Below are 17656 nucleotides of genomic sequence, written 5' to 3'. Positions count from 1 at the left end.
AGGCCTCATTGATCCTCATTGCTCCTTACTGGCCTCGACAGGTTTGGTTCCCCTTTCTACATCAATTTCTGTTGGAGCAACCCTGGCATCTGGACCTAGTTCCAGATCTTTTGATCCATCAGTCGGGTCAGTTTCATCGCTCCCTAACATCTCTGAACCTCACTGCTTGGTTCCTCCAGTTCCTACCTTAGCCAGGCTTCCTCAAATATCTCACACTGTTCGAGATATTTTAATAGCTTCACATAAATCTTCCACTCGAAAAATTTATCTTAGTAAGTGGAAACGTTTTGCCTATTGGGCTCAAGGAAGGGACTTAGATCCTTTCACTGCTCCCATCCAAATGGTTCTCGATTTTCTAGCTGAACTCTTTCATGCAGGTTCATCTCCTTCTACTCTCAAAAGTTCAATTGGCAGCTATATCTAACTTTCATGTGGGCATTTCAGAGTCTTCCATCATGTCCCACAAGCTTTGCAAAGCCTTTTTGAAGGGAGTTTTTCTACTCAGACCTCCTATAAGAAATCCACCTCCTTCGTGGGACCTTAATTTAGTTCTCAGTTCTTTGATTCTCCCCCCTTTCGAACCTGCAGCTTCCTGTTCATTAAAATTGCTATCATGGAAGACTCTCTTTCTGGTAGCTATTACTTCAGCTAGAAGAGTTTCAGAACTTCATGCACTCAGCTGTCGACCACCATATCTGTTGTTCCATAAAGACAGGGTATGCTTACGAACCAACCCGTCCTTTTTACCTAAAGTAGCCTCTGCGTCAAACCTAAATCAAAGCATTGACCTCCCTGTGTTTTTCCAGAATATTCTAATAGGTCTGAACAAAAATTGCATTGGCTAGATGTTCATCGTCAGTTAAGGTACTATTTGGATAGGACCAAACAATTCAGAAAAACTGACCAGCTGTTTGTCTCTTATGCAGAAGGCAGAAAGGGACTTTCTGTTTCAAGGTATCACTATCTAGATGGCTAACATCTCTGATTTCCATTGTTTATGAAATTAGACACCAAAAGCTGCCTAACAAACCTAAGGCCCACTCCACCAGAGCTTTGGCTACTTCTATAGCCTTCCAAGACAGACTGCCTATTGACACCATTTGTGCAGCGGCTACTTGGGCTACTCCTCACACTTTCATTTCACATTATAAGTTGGATTTAGCTTCTAGACATAGAGCTAACTTTGGTACCACTGTTCTCAAGAGTCTGTTCCGTTAGGCCACCCGGGACAAGGTGCTAGGGGCGGTCCCATCCAGCAAGAATGAAGGCGAGATAGACAACTTAACATATAGAAGTTATGTTCTTACCATAACGTTCCATTTTAGTTGTCTTCTTTTCGCCTTCTTTCTTGCGTCCCACCCTCCTTCCCCCTGGCCTGGACAGACCTAGAGGAGTTTGATTGTGACCTCTCTTTCTACCACCTCTTTTGCTATAGGTATATGCTCTGCTGTGCATATTTTCCTAGATCAGGCTTCAGGTCACCTTTCCTCTTCCCCTTTGTTTATAGAGGTGGACTCTCTTTTTCCTGTATTTCTGGTTTTATTATTAGCTGGGCCTAGCTCACAAACGAGATCTGAGGTAATTCACGCCTAGCATTGTGGGATATAAGGGGAGCCTCGAGCCGGTGGAACCAACTCTCGAGCTTTTAGAGTGGCAGTGAGCCGAGGTCGGCTCCGAACCCATCCAGCAAGAAAGAAGGCGAGAAGAAGACAACTAACATGGAACGTTATTGTAAGAACATAACTTCTATTTTTGGATGGTCATGCTTCAGTTGATACTTCCCTTCTTAGGGAAAGACAGTTGGATGTGCTCTATAGATCTCCAGGATGTGTACTACCACATAAAAATGGCCAGACCATCCAGGGTTCATCTGCACTTCTGGCTGGGAGCTAGTCATTACCAGTTTTGAGCCCTGCCCTCTGGTCTCACTACAGTCCCCAGAGTATTAAAATGTATGGCAGTGGTTACGGCTCACCTGAGACGTTTAGGAATCCAGGTGTTTCCGTACCTAGACGATTGGCTCCTCACCGCCACCACCAGGCATCAACTCATTCAAGCCAGGGACACCACTCTGTCACTCTGCAGCCAGCTGGGCATTACAATAAACTCAGAAAAATCTGCCTTGTCGCCATCTCAACATACCGTTTTAACAGAGCAGAATTGGACACCACCACCTCCACCACATTGAGACTTCCAGTAGAAAGAGTCTTACTACTCCATCAGCAGGTCCACAATCTGATATCCAAAAACAAGGTTCCAGCATCAAATGTACTAAAATTGTTAGGCATGATGGCAGCTGCAATTCTGGCCATACCACTGGGTCGCATGCACATGCGGATTCTGCAATGGCTATTGTTCACTCAATGGTCTTACCAAGAGCTCCCCATGTCTCACCTTATAATGATCACAAACTCTTGCAAAAAGGATCTTTAGTGGTGGTTGACCTCACTTCATGTCACAATACGTTGTCCCTTTGTTTTACCCCCACCAGCAGCCCCAGTGACCACGGCTGCTTCCCTGATAGGGTGGGGGGCCATTTTCAGGGAAGAACCGCCTAAGACACATGGACTGATCAAGAGACACACCTGCATATCAATGTCCTAGAGATGAGAGCAGTACTTTTAGCGTTGCAGTACTTCCAGGACTCTCTTGCTCTGGGTACAATTGCGATTTAGACAGACAACGTGTCAGTGGTCTGGTACTTGAACAGACAAACATGAACCAGGTCATACCCCCTTTGTCTTGAGACCCTAAGAGTATGGCAGTGGGCTATATCCACCCAGCACTTTCTGTTATCAACGCAAATCCCGGTGAAATCCAACGTGATAGCAGATAAGCTGAGCAGAGCAATTTTGTTGCCCCATGAGTGGTCCCTCAAGAAAGAAATTGCGACAGGATATTCCGCAGGTGGGTCCAGCCGTGCTGCAACCTTTTTGCCAGTCACATGAATACGAAAAGCAGAAGCTACTTTGCCCTTTTTTCCCCTCCAGGAGAAGCCCCAAGGGATGCACTCGTTCATGATTGGCCTCTGAGCATCCTCTATGTATTCCCACTAATCCCGTTGATACCCAATGTACTACAGAAAGCAAAAGCCCTGGGAAGGACCATCATTCTAATAACCCCTCATTGGCCTCATCAGATTTGGTTCCCCTTCCTTTGACTTCATCTTTTGGAGGACCCTTGGATTCTGGACCGAGTTCCAGACCTTCTGACACACTCATCGGGGGAACTTCATCCCTTTCTTCAGTCCCTGAAGCTGGCCGCTTTGCTGCTCCAATTCCTATCATAGCCAAGTTCCATAACCTTTCTAATGAGACAAAGCAAATTCTCTTATCCTCTCATAAATCTTCTATGAGGAAGCTATACCTTAGCAAATGGAAAAAATTTTCTATATGGGCCTCTCAAAACAATATTGATCCCTATCAAGCCCCTATGACCTCCATTTTAGAGTTCTTGACTATAATTTTTAACAAAGGAACTGCATCAGTAACAGTTCATGTTCAACTTGCTGCCATTTCTAATTTTCATCTTGGATTTGAAGGATTGAACATTATGTCACACAAACTATCCAAAGCCTTTCTTAAAGGGACCTTTCATCTCAGACAACCTGTAAAATCTCCATATACCCCATGGAATCTAAATGTTATGCTTTTTCACATTATTCTTCCTCCATTCGAACCAGCCTCCTCATGTGACCTCAAATTTTTGTCATGGAAGACTATCTTTTTAGTAGCTGTCACTTCTGCCCGCAGAGTGTCAGACCTTCAAGCCTTGTCCATTAAGCCTCCTTATTTGATTTTCCATGCTGACAGAGTTTCACTTTGAACTAACCCCTCATTTTTACCTAAAGTTTGCACTGAAATTAATCTTAATCAAATGATTGATTTGCCAGTTTTCTTCCCCAATCACTCCAACAATGTAGAATATATGCTGCACAAACTTGATGTTCGTAGACAGCTCAGATTTTACTTGGATAGAACAGAAGATTTTAGGAAATCTGAACAGCTTTTTGTCTCCTTTTCTGACTCCAGGAAAGGTATGCCAGTGGTCAAAACAACTCCTTCCAAGTGGTTATCTGATTGTATCACATTTGCGTATTCAGCTGCTAATATGCCCTTACAATATAAAATTAAGGCTCACTCCACCAGAGCAGTGTCTACATCCTCTGCCTTTTCTGCCAGACTTCCTATTGATAACATTTGTGCAGCAGCCACTTGGTCAAGACCTCATACCTTTATCACTCATTACAAAGTTGACAGGGCCTCCTTTGGATCCACTGTCCTGAAAAACATACTCCCGTGAGCCACCCAAGATAGAAGTTGCTTGGGACGCTACCCATCTGTAAGAATGAACGGCGAAATAGAACAACTTCACCTAAAGAAGTTATGTATTTGCCATAACGTTCCATGTGAGTTGTTCATCTCGCCTTCATTCTTACTTCCCACCCTCGTACCCCTTCCTGAGCTTTTCAGACTGAGATGCTGGATTCTTCCTGGTTGCTCAACCCTTATATAGCTTTCTCCTATGGAGTGATAGAGTGATAGAATGACATATGGTATTATATGCAGCAAACAAGATCTGAGGTAACTCTGGGTGCATCTTGGGATAGGGACTTGACCTCGAGCTATCTGAAGACCTCGAGCTTTGTAGTAGGGCGACTCAGAGCCGAGGATCGGCTCCAAACCCATCTTTAAGAATGAAGGCAAGATGAACAACTCACATGGAATGTTATGGTAAGTACATAGGGTTACCACCTGTCCCACTTTGCGAGGGACAGTCCCAGTTTGGGCAGTTGTGTCCTGCAAAAAAATTGTATGACAAAATTATTTCCTATATTTTAAGTAATAGTAGCATAAAACAGTCGTGCTGTACCTGAAACACCTAAATGTTATAAGAAATAGAATGAGCAACTAAAATGTTACAAAAATAAGCTTTTATTTAGGAAAAAAGTGAAGTTCTGTCCTTTGTACTGGCCGTGGGTATGTTTTGGCCTGCAAAATCTGACGTTTGTGCCAAAAATGTCCCACTTTGGGCATTTGAAAAGGTGGCAACCCTATAAGTACATAACTTCTTTTTTTGTTCAAATTTGAGCCAGTTTCTCCACTATTAAAGTTCAACTGGCTGCTATTTTTAATTTTTATGTCGGAGATAATGCTATCCCTCTGGCATCATCTAAGCTGTGTAAAGGATTTTTTAAGGGTTCCTTTTTTACTTGGCCACCTATTAAGCACCAAATACCTTTCTGGGATCTTACTTTAGTTTTACACAGTCTAATACGGTCACTCTTTGAACCCTCCACAAAAGTGGACCTCAAGTTTCTTTCTTGGAAACAGTTTTTATTGTAGCCATAATTTCAGCAAGGTGAGTCTCTGAACTCCAAGCACTCTGTACTTGATCTTCCATAAGAACAGAGTTGCCTTACATACAAATCCATCTTTCTTACTCAAAGTTGCATCAAAAGCAAATATCAGTCAAGTCATCAGTTTGCCAGTTTTCTTCCCTAAATTTGAGGATAAAGGAGAAGATATGGTCCATTCTTTAGATGTACATAGACAATTTTGTTTCTATCTTCATAAAATGAATGACATTAGGAAGACTGATCAATTATTAATTTCCTTTGCCAAAAACAAGTTTGGAAGACCTGCTTCCAAAACTGCAGTAGCTAAATGGATAACTGATTGTATTTCTCATGTGTACTCATTAAAAGGTTTGACCTTTTCAAGCCAACCAAAAGCTCATTCATCTAAGATGATGACTACATAATCTGCTTTTTGGTCCAGAGTTTCCATTGATGGTATTTGTGCAGCAGTCACTTGGTCTAAAGTTCATACCTTTGTGTCTCTTTATAAATTGGACATCATCTCCAGGAACAGAGCTGAATTTGGCTCTGCGGTACTCTTCCATGAGGGTCACCCAAGATTACTGTAGCTGGGGACTCTGTCCCATTCATTTAGGAATTAATGAAAATGACAACATCAGATTTTAAGTTATGTTCTTACCATAATGCATCTGTGTTGTCTATTTTCATTCTTCCTCAACTTCCCTCCTGTCTTCCCCCTTCCTTGTCTTTGGGAATGACCTGATGGAGTATGTCAGGAACCATTGTTCCTATTTAAGTCCCTGTTCTGTTGTATTATATCTTTTTCTATCAGTGTTATGGTCATGTTACATTTTTCAAACATAGCTTAGAGACAGCAAACTTGATCTGAGGTAAAGCAGTGATCAGGGGCATTATGGGTAAAGAGAGGAGCTCAGCAGTCAGATCCTAGACTGCAAAAAAGTGGTCAAGTTAGATCAGAGGATTGTATACAAACTCATTTGTTGAGGAAGAATGAAAATGGACAACACAGATGCATAGTTATACATAACTTAAAATTTAATTAACCTAAATTTGAGGTTATTCATGCTAAGACACTTTATTTTTTTCTACTTACACTAATTAAAGTTTGTTCTTTTCCATATATGTGAAAACAACTTTTAGCCGCAAAGAAACCAGTGTTCTGTATTTTATTGCCTTTTTATCAGCTGGTCTTCATGGAAGCATAACAGAAAAAAAACTTGTAGCCCATGGCTGCAGCCTGCAAAACAAGCTGAAACATTTATTGCTAAAGGAAAACTTCATTATAGTCAGTGTTCTCATATTTTCTTGATTCCACTTAAAATTTTTTATTAGATTAAGTCAAATGTCTTAAACTAGACATTCACCTTTGGAAAAATAAGAGAAAACATATCCGCTCTACATGTATTATGACCTGTGTACTCTATCCTCTAATTCTACCATTTTTGAAAATCTCTTCTTTAGTAGTGTCATACTCAACCAGCCTTTTCTTCATTTCAGCCACTGATTTTTGCATTTTTATCAGCTCATCTGAATATTTGTTTAAAGCTTATTCCATTTTTTCCACCCTTTGTTATTTGGGTTTATATACTCCTTCAGTGTTTTGTTTATTTTACTCAACTCTGAGCACATTTGACTTATTTTTTTTCCCTGTAGATTACTGGAAGCCATGTCTTGCACCAAAGCTGGAACTTGAACTGCTCTTTGCTGAAGAGCTCCAGGATTCTTTCCAGTCAGTGTTTTCCCTTCACCTTTTCTAGTTGATTTTCTTTCAGGCTGTCTTACTTTCTTTGCTTACATCCAAGCAGTGTACTTACTAGCCAGTAACTGAATTTTACTGAAGCAGACAGTATCACACTGGCTGTTTTTAACACAGTTTCTGTTTTCACACTGGGAGAGCTGAAGTTAAACTGTTGATCAGTATACAGCCATCTTGGAAGTGTCACATACAAAAGGCATTGACACTTAACAAGGGAATATTCCTCCAAGACAGCTGCCAGGAGGGAGTAAGTTGGATACTGTTCTAGTTATTCCTGCAGCTTGAGTTGAAGTCAGATACAAAAGTTACTGATACTCAATATAATGTTGGACCTTTGGGGAGCATTTGGGCTGCAGGAGGCTTACTAATGTCTTTTCTGTCCCTTCTTTCTCCTTATGTGTCTTTTGCTTGGTCCACAGCTGGACCTGTATTGCAGGAATTAGCAGAATGGTTTATAAACCTGAATATCGTTTTGTGCTGAGTGGTCCTAATACCTTCAGCGTCAGTCCTTGTTATTCCTATATACATGAACGGTGCAGTGGTGCAGCGGTAGCATTGTCACCTCACAGCAAGTGGTTCGCCAGTTTGATTCTCGGCTGGGGGTGCCTTCTGTACAGAGTCTGCATGTAATCCCTGTGTTTGTGTGGGTTTCCCCCGGGTACTCCAGTTTCCTCCCACGTTACAAAGACATGCATCTGGAGTGTTTCTTCCCTGGCCTCTGCTGAAAATTGGCTTCATTCCAAGTCAGACTTTCCAGGTAAACAGATGTTAAATGAATAAAAATAAATACATAAATTACTATAATCACAGATCCAGCTGTAGGATTAAAATGCATGGCTTTTGTTTACTGCAAAAAGAGTAACTCGTTGTTTACAGTATTCATACAGCATCTAGGGCCAGACATAAAGAAAGGTAGCAGCTAAGTTTACAGGCCGTGATTACATCAGTAGCTCTGTACTTTTAGCTGCTGTCCATTAGGACATTTTTTCTGAAAATCATGTGCCATAGATGTTTAAATCATGCCTTCTTTTGATATTGTTGTGATATGAGATTTATAGATATTTACCTGAATGCTTGATATGACTACTTTTTTCTGTCTAATAATCTCTCATGTTACTAAAGAAAGAACATATTTTAACTATTTTGCTGAGATTTCTGCTATATATGGACTGAACATGCTTAACAGTGACACTGCTGCAGTAGTTGATATGTTGTTTCTATATGTATGTGTCCCTTAATCTACTAAAAAGTAAATGAGTATATAGTACCATTAATATAACATTTTTTTAGCTTTGCAGCAAAGGTGCAGTTTCAGGAAAACCATTTGATGCCACCCATGAAGACATTTGTAATGTTGCCAGTTTTGCTGAATCAAAACTTGCAGAATGTTATCTTAGAATGAAGAAACCTTACTTCGCTCTTAACCACTCACACAGGTATACTTATTTTTAAAAATATATAGCTTTGTGCCATTTTTGATACAGTAACCAAAGCATTCCCATGTGAAAGATGGGACTGTTAGATAACTACCTCATTGTTGCATTTGGCAAACCATACCCTCAGCATATAACATCAGTAATACCCTACTTTAAAATGAAAATGTATTTAGAGACCTGAAAACCTGGCCTGATAATTCCCTGTCCTTGTAAAACCGGGGCTGTCCTTGTAGTAAGACCTGTTAGGAAATCCTCCTACTTAGTGCAGCTAATCGGCAAGGGAATATCATCCAGATTTAAAGAGATTATTTTTTACTTGTATTCAGTACTGATTACACCAGTTATTAATACAGTCCCCCTTTGGAATGGACTTGAACAGACATATCAAACAGATTGAAAGAAAACACTGATGTTCTTAATAAAGAGCATGTAGGCTTAAAAAATAAGCTACTAGTAAAGATTATAAACATTGTCCCTCTTTTCTGTTCATCATATTGACCATTACTACAGTAGCGTTAGCTGTATCAGTTATGTCCTATATAAGATATAACAGCTGGTCAGCTTCCAAAGCTTCAGGGCACCTTCCTCATGCCCAAACCATCAGTCAGCTCAAGCTGAGATGAATAAAAAAAGACAGAGCTTTTCTGCTTCCAAAGAATACACTCCTCTAAGGCTTTCAAGGATCAACAATTGGCTTGTACTATTCCTTTACTGGGGAGATAAATTCCCTTTAGGGAAAGCCTTTTATTTAAAAAAATAATTATTTCTCAATACTTTTCTGTTTAAGAAAGTTATTTTAAAGCTAGGCATTTGTGTTTTAATAGACTGTCTCAAGACTGTGTTGTAATTTTTAAAGAGAGAGCTCTTTGTTCCTGTCACTTTAAAAGTTGTTTAAAGTAATTAGACACCATTTATTTGATGTTGTCTCTTTTCGTCTGATTAAACCTTTAAGTGTAGGATCCAGCTAGATCCAATCTTGTTGCCTTTTCCTAAAACTGTGGATCTGAGGCTGTGACTCCTTCTCTACCCATAATTCCCTCCTCTCCACTGAATTATCTCAGATCTTGCTTGCCACCTGATCTTTCAGATAAGTTTTTCAAGGGTCTGAGTTTTCTTGATAAGTGATAGTTATTTTTTTCCTATAATAGAAATTTCAACTTCCCTAACCCTTTTTAGTTTTGCAGTATTAGAGAAGTTATTAGGAGTAGTTATCAGTATTAGTATTAATATTATTAGATTTACGAAGTCTGCTGTGTGAAAATTTTTTCTTAATTAGGTTGTTAAATAGATAAATAGTTACATAGCTTTTTTCTTGTAGTTTTTAGAATAAAATATTTGTACATTTCTTAAAAATTTGAAAATTTTGCACAAGTATTGTTGTCGGTGTTATATGTCCGACAGAACCCAAGGCTTTAAGAAATGCAGAGTTTATGGACATAAAATTCCATTTCAAGACCTGCACTGTTTGAGTGTTTACTATTTGAGCTCTGCCAACCTTGAAGCAAATTGTGATATTTGTGCTTCTTTTGGAAGTAGGGCCATTCAGGGCAGCAAAGAGAAATGAATCTTAAAAACTTTGCTTCCCCCTCAGACCTCTTCTTAACCTTCATCATCTAGTACTTCCAGACCAGCTTCAGCTTTCCTGGGTAAGAAAATGGACAAAAAGAGGAAAGAGAAGTTTAAAGAAAAGTTTAAAGAATGAGGAAGATCCCAGGTGAAGAGAGTAAAGAAATCTAGAAAAAAAGGCTCTGGATCTGACACATAAGATTTCGAGGAAGTTGGTTCCACCAGCCACTCATATCCAATCACTGCCACCTCACCCAAGATTTTCCACAGAGCTGGTGAGTACTAGACTCATCTCCCTCATTCTGCAAGAGAGATGGTACTCCAGACCTCCATCTGTGGCATTGTCAGTGAGGTCTGTCCAGTCCACCAAAAGCCTTACTAAGATGGATGTTGATTGAATGATGTGGAGTTTCCTGAGGACACAAATCCAGCTGGGGTGCTCCAGGTACAGGCTCAACTACTCCTCAGTTGTTCTCTCTGGTACAGGTCCATCCCTCTGATCGATCCCCATGGATCTGAACCCCCTCACCACCATTGAACCTCAGTTATCATCAACAACAGCTCGAGGAACTTTGGCTTCACCATCCCTTACTCTGTTGACTCTTGATTCTTTTGGATTGAGACAAGTTTTGGAACTGAAGCACTGGTATTGAGGCCCTGGCAGTGGAGTCGACTCTGAAGTTTATGGAGCTGTCTCTGCCTGTCTGGGCTTCAGCTCTCAATACCTTGGATCCAAGGTCAGCTTCAGGGCCAGCATCGATTGGAGCAGGGATTTTTCCTTCATCTTCAGATAAGAGGGACATTCCCTTGGCTGTGATCACAATGTTGGCTTTTGAGGTGATTAAATGGATTTTGGCTAGACCAAGAAGTTAGGTGCTACTTTCAAGCTCTGATCAGTCCCAGCTTCTACTGGATCATGTGACTCATTCCACTCATTCATATTGACGGGGACAAACAGTGCCTTTAGGACTTGAGGATACTCGCCACTGGAGTTCCTAGTCTGATTCAGAACTGTCTTCTGAGATTTCCCTGCGACAAGGTCCTAGAAAACCGACTTGCAAATAAAAACACCTAGACTCCTCTCCAGAATCTGTCACAGAAGACACAAATTTGGATAAAGGTGAAGGTTCCCAAAGATCCCGTCTAGAAGATGTCACCTTTGGTGACATCCTAGAATTGATGAAGCACCGAGGGGGTTGGTCTACTGAAACTGTTTCAGATGAATCTGTGTTCCTCGAGGCCTTTGGCATTGGCTTATCTGTCTCGAAAGTATACAACCCAGTGATGCCGTTATAGACCTTGTGACTTAATGGGCATGGAAGGACCCTTTTGTAGGGAACCTATCCCCAAAAAGCCAGATAGAATTTTTGTAGCCCTGAAAGACAGGAAGCACTGGAGCAAGGGTCCACCAGTAGATGTCATGGTAGTAATGGCAGCCATAAAAAGAAACTTCTCCTTAGAAGGCTACTGCTGAGGTGCTAGAGGTTGGATTAAATATTTATTGTGGAAGATCCTGATTCTTGGTCGTTTATCTCTTGAATTTTATTTTTGTTTTTTTTTTATTTTATTTGTTGTGAAGCATAAAAAAGGAACTGTCTGAGGAGAGTTCTTCTGTCTACCCCCAACAGGGTGCCAAGGGCATTGAACAGGTTTGAGAAATAGACATATGCTTCAGTGACTTTTGCACTTAGAGTGCTGAACTATCTTGCCCATATGATAAGTTTTCAGACGTATCTGACCAAAGAGCTTACCAAGCCCCTTGCTGGTAATTTACCAGTGGATATTCAAAAACAGTGGACTTCCAATTGCCTACTCTGCAGTCTGTGTGTAATGTGTCCATGTGTCTTCTTTCCAGTGCAGCTGATGGTGCAGCCAAGGCAGCATGCACCAACATTACCATGTGATGGCATGCTTGAATGTGCCTATGCAATTTTGTGGAAGACTTTAAGACATCCTTCAGTAATAGGCCATTCAGTGGTTCTACACTTTTTAGACCAAAAGCACTTACTAGAGGTGAGCAAGATGCAAAACCTTGCCTGCCACTTGACTCTACTTCTCCATCCCTCAAAAGACCTTTTCTAGGAAGCAAAGGATTGGTAAGAAGATGTGGTTCAGAAAAATCACATAGTTATCACCAAGGCACCCCCCCCCCAGAACAGAGGGGGTGGCATTTCAAAATAGATGTCACCCTAGGGGCAGAAGAGTACCACTTAACCAGGTTTTTATGGTCCCTTTACCAAGAAACTCTAGAAGCCTCCTGAGGAGTTACCCAACTGCCACACTCTGGAGGCAGTCTGGGGTGCTTATCCTTATACCTACAAGCTTAGCAAGCTATTACAACAAATTCCTGGGTGTTAAGGATAATCAGCAGAGGCTATTCCATTCCCTTTTGTTATCCTTCAAAGAAGAAAATAAAGATTCATGCCATTCCACTTAGTCATTTGGAATCTGCAGCTACAGAGATTTTCAGATTGATAGGAAAAATCATCCAACAGGTCCCCTGAGACCAGTTACTATCCCAAGTCTATTCCAGGTTCTTTTTAGTTGCAAAAACGAAAAGGGGACCTCAGGGTAATTTTGGACCTCAGCCTTTTTAATCAGTTCTTAAGGAAGACAAAGCTGCAGATTCTCACAGTGCAGTCTGTATTGCCTCTCTTGAGGAAGGACGAGTGGATGCCTACTTGTCACATAAAAACAGAGAGGCGATACAAGGGATTTCTCAGTCTCTGGCTGGGAGCCAATCATCTTCAGTTCAGAGCACTGCCATTCAGTCTCACCACGGCCCCCTCCCCCTGGATATTCAGAAAAGCTCTGGCAGTAGTAGCAGTTCATCTCCGACTGCAAGGGATCCAGGTGTTCCCATATTTAGACGATTGTCTACTTATTGCTTCTTCCAGGGATCTACTCATTCAACATTAGGACCTGTTGCTCCCCCTTGTACAACAACTGGCGATTACAGTCACTCAGTCCAAACGTCAACAGCCACCCACTCTGCACATAGAGTTTATTGAATGTCGCCTCTATATAGTCCTTCAAATCGCCAAACTTCAGACAACAGAGTACTATCCCTACACTTAGTGGCCTCTCATTTCATTCTGCAGCCACTTCCTCAAGCAAGCTTGACTCTTTGTCTGCTAGGTTTTATGGCCTCTACCATTACATTAGTACCTCTGGTAAGATACAACATGAAAATACTATAGTGGACCCCCTCAGTTCAGTGATCACAAAGTCCTCACCCCCTCCTCACCAAGATTCGTCTTCACCCCCTCCTTCTCTGTCTCTAGGTGCCATCAACTCGGGTTCCAGTCCTAGCAACTTGATGAAGTAAAGATCCAAAAAGAAGCCAGATCCATGCTAGTCTGGTAAGGTCTTTCAGCGTCATTCTTATGGTTGTCGTCAACGTGTCCAGCCATCTGGTTGCAGGTTGCCCTCTTCACCTGGTTCCTTTAATCTTCCCAAACATGATGTCCTTCTCCAGTGATCTCTCTCTTCTGACAGTATGACCAAAATAAGACAGTTGTAACTTCATCATTTGGGGTTCGACTGACATAGCTGGTTTGATCTCTTTTAAAATTGATTTGTTAGTTCTTCTGGTGGTCCATGGCCCTTCTCCAACACCAAAGTTCAAATGAGTCAGTCTTTTTTCTGTCCCATTTCTGTAGTATCCAGCTTTCACATCCATAATCAACCACTGAGGAAATGACTGCATGGACACTTCTTTGTTTTGAGTGCTATGTCCTTGCTTTTGAATACTTTGTTGAGAGGCTTCATTGTAGAGCGACCAAGTGCTATTCTGTGAAGTATTTCTTCCCTGCTAGTTGCTTCCATGTTTACGAAAGAGCCCAGGGGAATAAATTCTTTACAACTTCTATTCTATTGTCTTCCGGCTCAAAATCTTCATAATATTCTGTGTTCATAATCTTCGTCTTATTTATGTTCAGCTGTGATCCCATGTTATGACTTTCAGCTTTAACTTTTCTCAATAGCTACAGCATGTCTTCTTTGCTGCTGGTAATGAGCATTGTGTCATCTGCATAGCGCGGGTTGTTTTTATTTTGGCTGCCAGCTTTAAAACCAATATTCTCTTCTTCCAAATTTTCTTTTCTGAAGATGGCTTCATCAAAAAGGTAAGGTGACAAAAGCATCCTTGCCTGACACCACATCTTATTAGAAACTAATCATTGTTGCCATATTCAGTTCTCACTGCAACTTCTTGGTTTTCATAAAGGCTCTTTATCCACTGAATTATGTGTTTGGGTATTCCCATTTATGCTAGAGTTCTCCATTATTAATCATGATCCACACAGTCAAAAGCTTTGCTGTAATCAATGTAGCAAAAGTATACGGGCGTTTGGTATTCTTTGCTCTTCTCCAATATCCATATAACATTGACAGTAATGTCTATTGTTCCTCGATCTTTTCCATTTCATGTAAGTTTGCAGATACCATATCAAATGGTGGATAATATCTCCATCAGTAACAGAGGGAAGAACCTTTTGCTCACAATGCCTCCAGGCCACAGTAACTACAGACACCTCCCTTTTGGGGTGGGGGGCATTTTGAGGGAAAGCTGGTTCAAGGTGGTAAGTCGGCCCTAGAGGCCAACCTTCACATCAGTATCCTGGAGATGAGAATGGTCTTCCTAGTGTTGTGCACATTCTAGAAATCCTTCTCTAACAGAGTGATTTCTATTCAGACAAACAACATGGCAGTATTCTGGTATATCAACAAACAAGTGGGAACATGATCATATCCACTTTTCTGGGATGGTGCAGCAATGGGCAATGCGTCTTTCCATAGTTTTCTGATAACAAAGCATATCCTGGGGATGTCAGATGTACTAGAGGACAAGTTCAACAGGTCAGTTCTTCTGCACTATGAGTAGTGTCTCAATAGGACAGTGGCAACACACATTTTCAACCACTGGGGTCAACCGTGCTGTGATTTGTTTACTTCATACCAAAAGAACAAATACAGCAGTTAGTTTGCCGTGATCCCTCCACAGGGACAGTCACAGAGGGATGCTGTAGTTCACAGTTGGCCCCCTGGTCTCGTCTGTGCCTCCCCCCAAATACCACTAGTAACAGAATTAATTCAGACATCCAGAAGGTGCAAGACCGGAGTGATCCTCATTGTTGCATTTTGACCACAGTAAGTTTGGTTCCCCTTCTTTTGACCTGATTTGAAACTTCCTCCATGGGTGTTGGATTTGAATCCAGATCATGTGAGTTACCTGTACGGATTGCCTGTACCGGATCTAAAAGCCCTGAAGTTGACGGCACAATTTATTCTATTCTAACAACAGCCAGAGATGTCAGGCTATCTTCTTTGGTTGCCCACATTATTTCTGCCTCCCAGAAACTGTCTACCAAAAAGATATGTCAAAGCAGGTGGAAGACTTTTTCTTTTTGGGCCTCATCAAAGGGGTTAGATCTTTTCTCTATGGCCTTTCCATTGATTTTAGATTTTTTGTCAGAGCCTTTTCAGAAAGGGTCCAATTTTTCCACTATCAGGTCCAAATGGCAGAAGTATCAAATTTTCACATAAGGCAGTATAATGCTTCCATAGCCTCTCTTAAAGTCTCAAAAACCTTCCTCAGTGGACTTTCTTACTCAGACATCAGAGACCCAGTTCCCCCTGGAATATCACTGTTACACTTCAAGCTTTGACTCAAAAGCCCTTCAAACCAGCAGGTTCAGTAGACTTGAAGTATCTCTCATGGAAAACTATTTTTCTTTTTGCAATTGCATCTTTTAGATGAATTTCTGAATTACAAGCACTCACTTGCAAATCTCATATTTGTTTTTTTCGTAAAAACAAAGTAGCCTTGAGAACAAATTCTTCTTTTTGGTCAAAGCTGATGTCTGAAACAAATTTGAATCAGTCAATTGGCTTGCCAGACGTTTTCACAGAACTGATATTGTCCTTTTTATTCGTTCCTAAACTGGTGGGTTTTGGATGTGACCTCGGATCCAACTCAGCCACATTTACTAGACTCTCGGATCCAACTCTCGAGCTTTTCTCTTTCCCATAATGCCCTGGTCAACATGCAATACCTCTGATCTTACTTGCCACCATATTGGTCAGACATAGATCCTTCTCGCAGAGCTTTGGGGTGTATTTTTCAGTTTCAGTGAGTGCAGTTTCCTTGCTTTTTTCCAGTAGTCTTACCTGTTTTCATCACCTCTTCCTCCCTTACCTCATGGGAGGATGCAGACTGCTCCTTTTGTGCAGGATTTAATTCTAGGGCCTTTAGTGACCTTTGTAACAAACTGGTCCTGAAGGGCTTGCTTCCATCATCTGCTTCCTCTTCTTCTGTTCCAGGGGCTTAAACCCCCGCAAAAACACCTAAGGCCTCTTTGGAGGTGAAGGAATCAAGAAAGCAGTCTCCAACCCACTCTCCTAAGTCAAATCCTTCTTCAGAACCTCCTACTAAAGTTAAAAAAAAAAAAACAGATCTGACACTCACGGATCCGAAGCAAAAACAGTCGGATCCAACATGCTCAGATTCGACACTTTCCTGTTCTAAGTTTTCATGGACCTAAGCCTCTCTCTCCTCAGCTTCATTCTCCCTTCCTACAAGAGACCCCAGCGAGATTCTTAGCCCCAGTCTACCACTTCCTCCATCATGTCCTCCACTAGCCTTTCTGAAGCTGAAGTGGATAGGATGATGAGGAAGTTCCTCAGAGCTCAGATTCAGGGGGGAGTTATCCCAGCTCCATCTCCCATCAGATCCCCATACTATGATTTCTCCTTCTCCAATTTGACCAGTGATTTTGGAGCCTTCAGATCCATGAAACCTGAGGGTGTTGACATCGTATCTGAATACAGCTAAATCTTTGACTCCAGCAGCTTCCTTTTCTTGTTCAGCACTAATTCTCTTGGACCAGGACAAGTCTCAGAGCCAAAGTGTTGGCGCTGAGTCTAGAAGGGCTGGGTATGACACTGTGGTTGTCAGAGCCCTCAGGGCTTTGGCATTGGACAGCTCAGGTCTGACTCCCCCTTTGAGGTCTGGGTCTTGGCAGGGTGGCATCTGGAGCTTTGGCACCAGCGTGGCCAATTACGGCTTTTCCTGGTCCTTCTGATTTCTTGGTGGTTAAGAGGGTCTTCACTTATCTGAGAGACATGGCTACTCTTTCATCTTCAGATTCTACAGCCCTGCCACCATCGGGTCTGAGCTTTGACCCTTTCAGATCTATCACACATGGACAGCTGGCTCTATCAAGAGTCCAGACAGTCCCCCTTGAGGGCTTCTCCTCTCTTCGGTCACCTCTCCAGACTAACACACCAAGGAGGCTCCCTGTAAGAGAATGTGCAAGAAGAGACACATAGACTCCCCTCCGGAGTCTCTCACAGAAGATACTGACCTCGATAAAGGAGAGGAGTCCCCAGATCTCCACTGGATGACATCTCCTTCAGAGATACCTTAGAAAATCTCAGGCAGAAAGGAGAATGATCCTCCAAATCTTATTTCCATGAAGAGTCAATGTTCCTGGAAGCTTTTGGGTCCAGTCCATCTATATCTTGGGTGACTCCTCAGCTAATGAGCTTATAGAT

At 41.7% G+C, this 17656-nt stretch overlaps 1 protein-coding gene across 1 annotated transcript in view; it reads left to right on the top strand.

Annotated features, from left to right (window-relative positions):
* The window catches only part of SPATA16 (spermatogenesis associated 16), a 2543770-nt gene that overhangs the window by 849168 nt on the left and 1676946 nt on the right, over positions 1-17656 (top strand). The window contains exon 3 of the mRNA XM_044070135.1: positions 8388-8533. Coding sequence (XP_043926070.1) covers positions 8388-8533 — 146 coding nt within the window. The remainder of the gene's footprint in view (positions 1-8387; positions 8534-17656) is intronic.

This window comes from Protopterus annectens, chromosome 4.part1 (assembly GCF_019279795.1).
Source record: "Protopterus annectens isolate FY-2018-M chromosome 4.part1, PAN1.0, whole genome shotgun sequence".
NCBI classification, from domain to species: domain Eukaryota; kingdom Metazoa; phylum Chordata; order Ceratodontiformes; family Protopteridae; genus Protopterus; species Protopterus annectens.
Note: the sequence above shows the minus strand (reverse complement) of the source record. Positions and strands in the feature narration are given on the sequence as shown.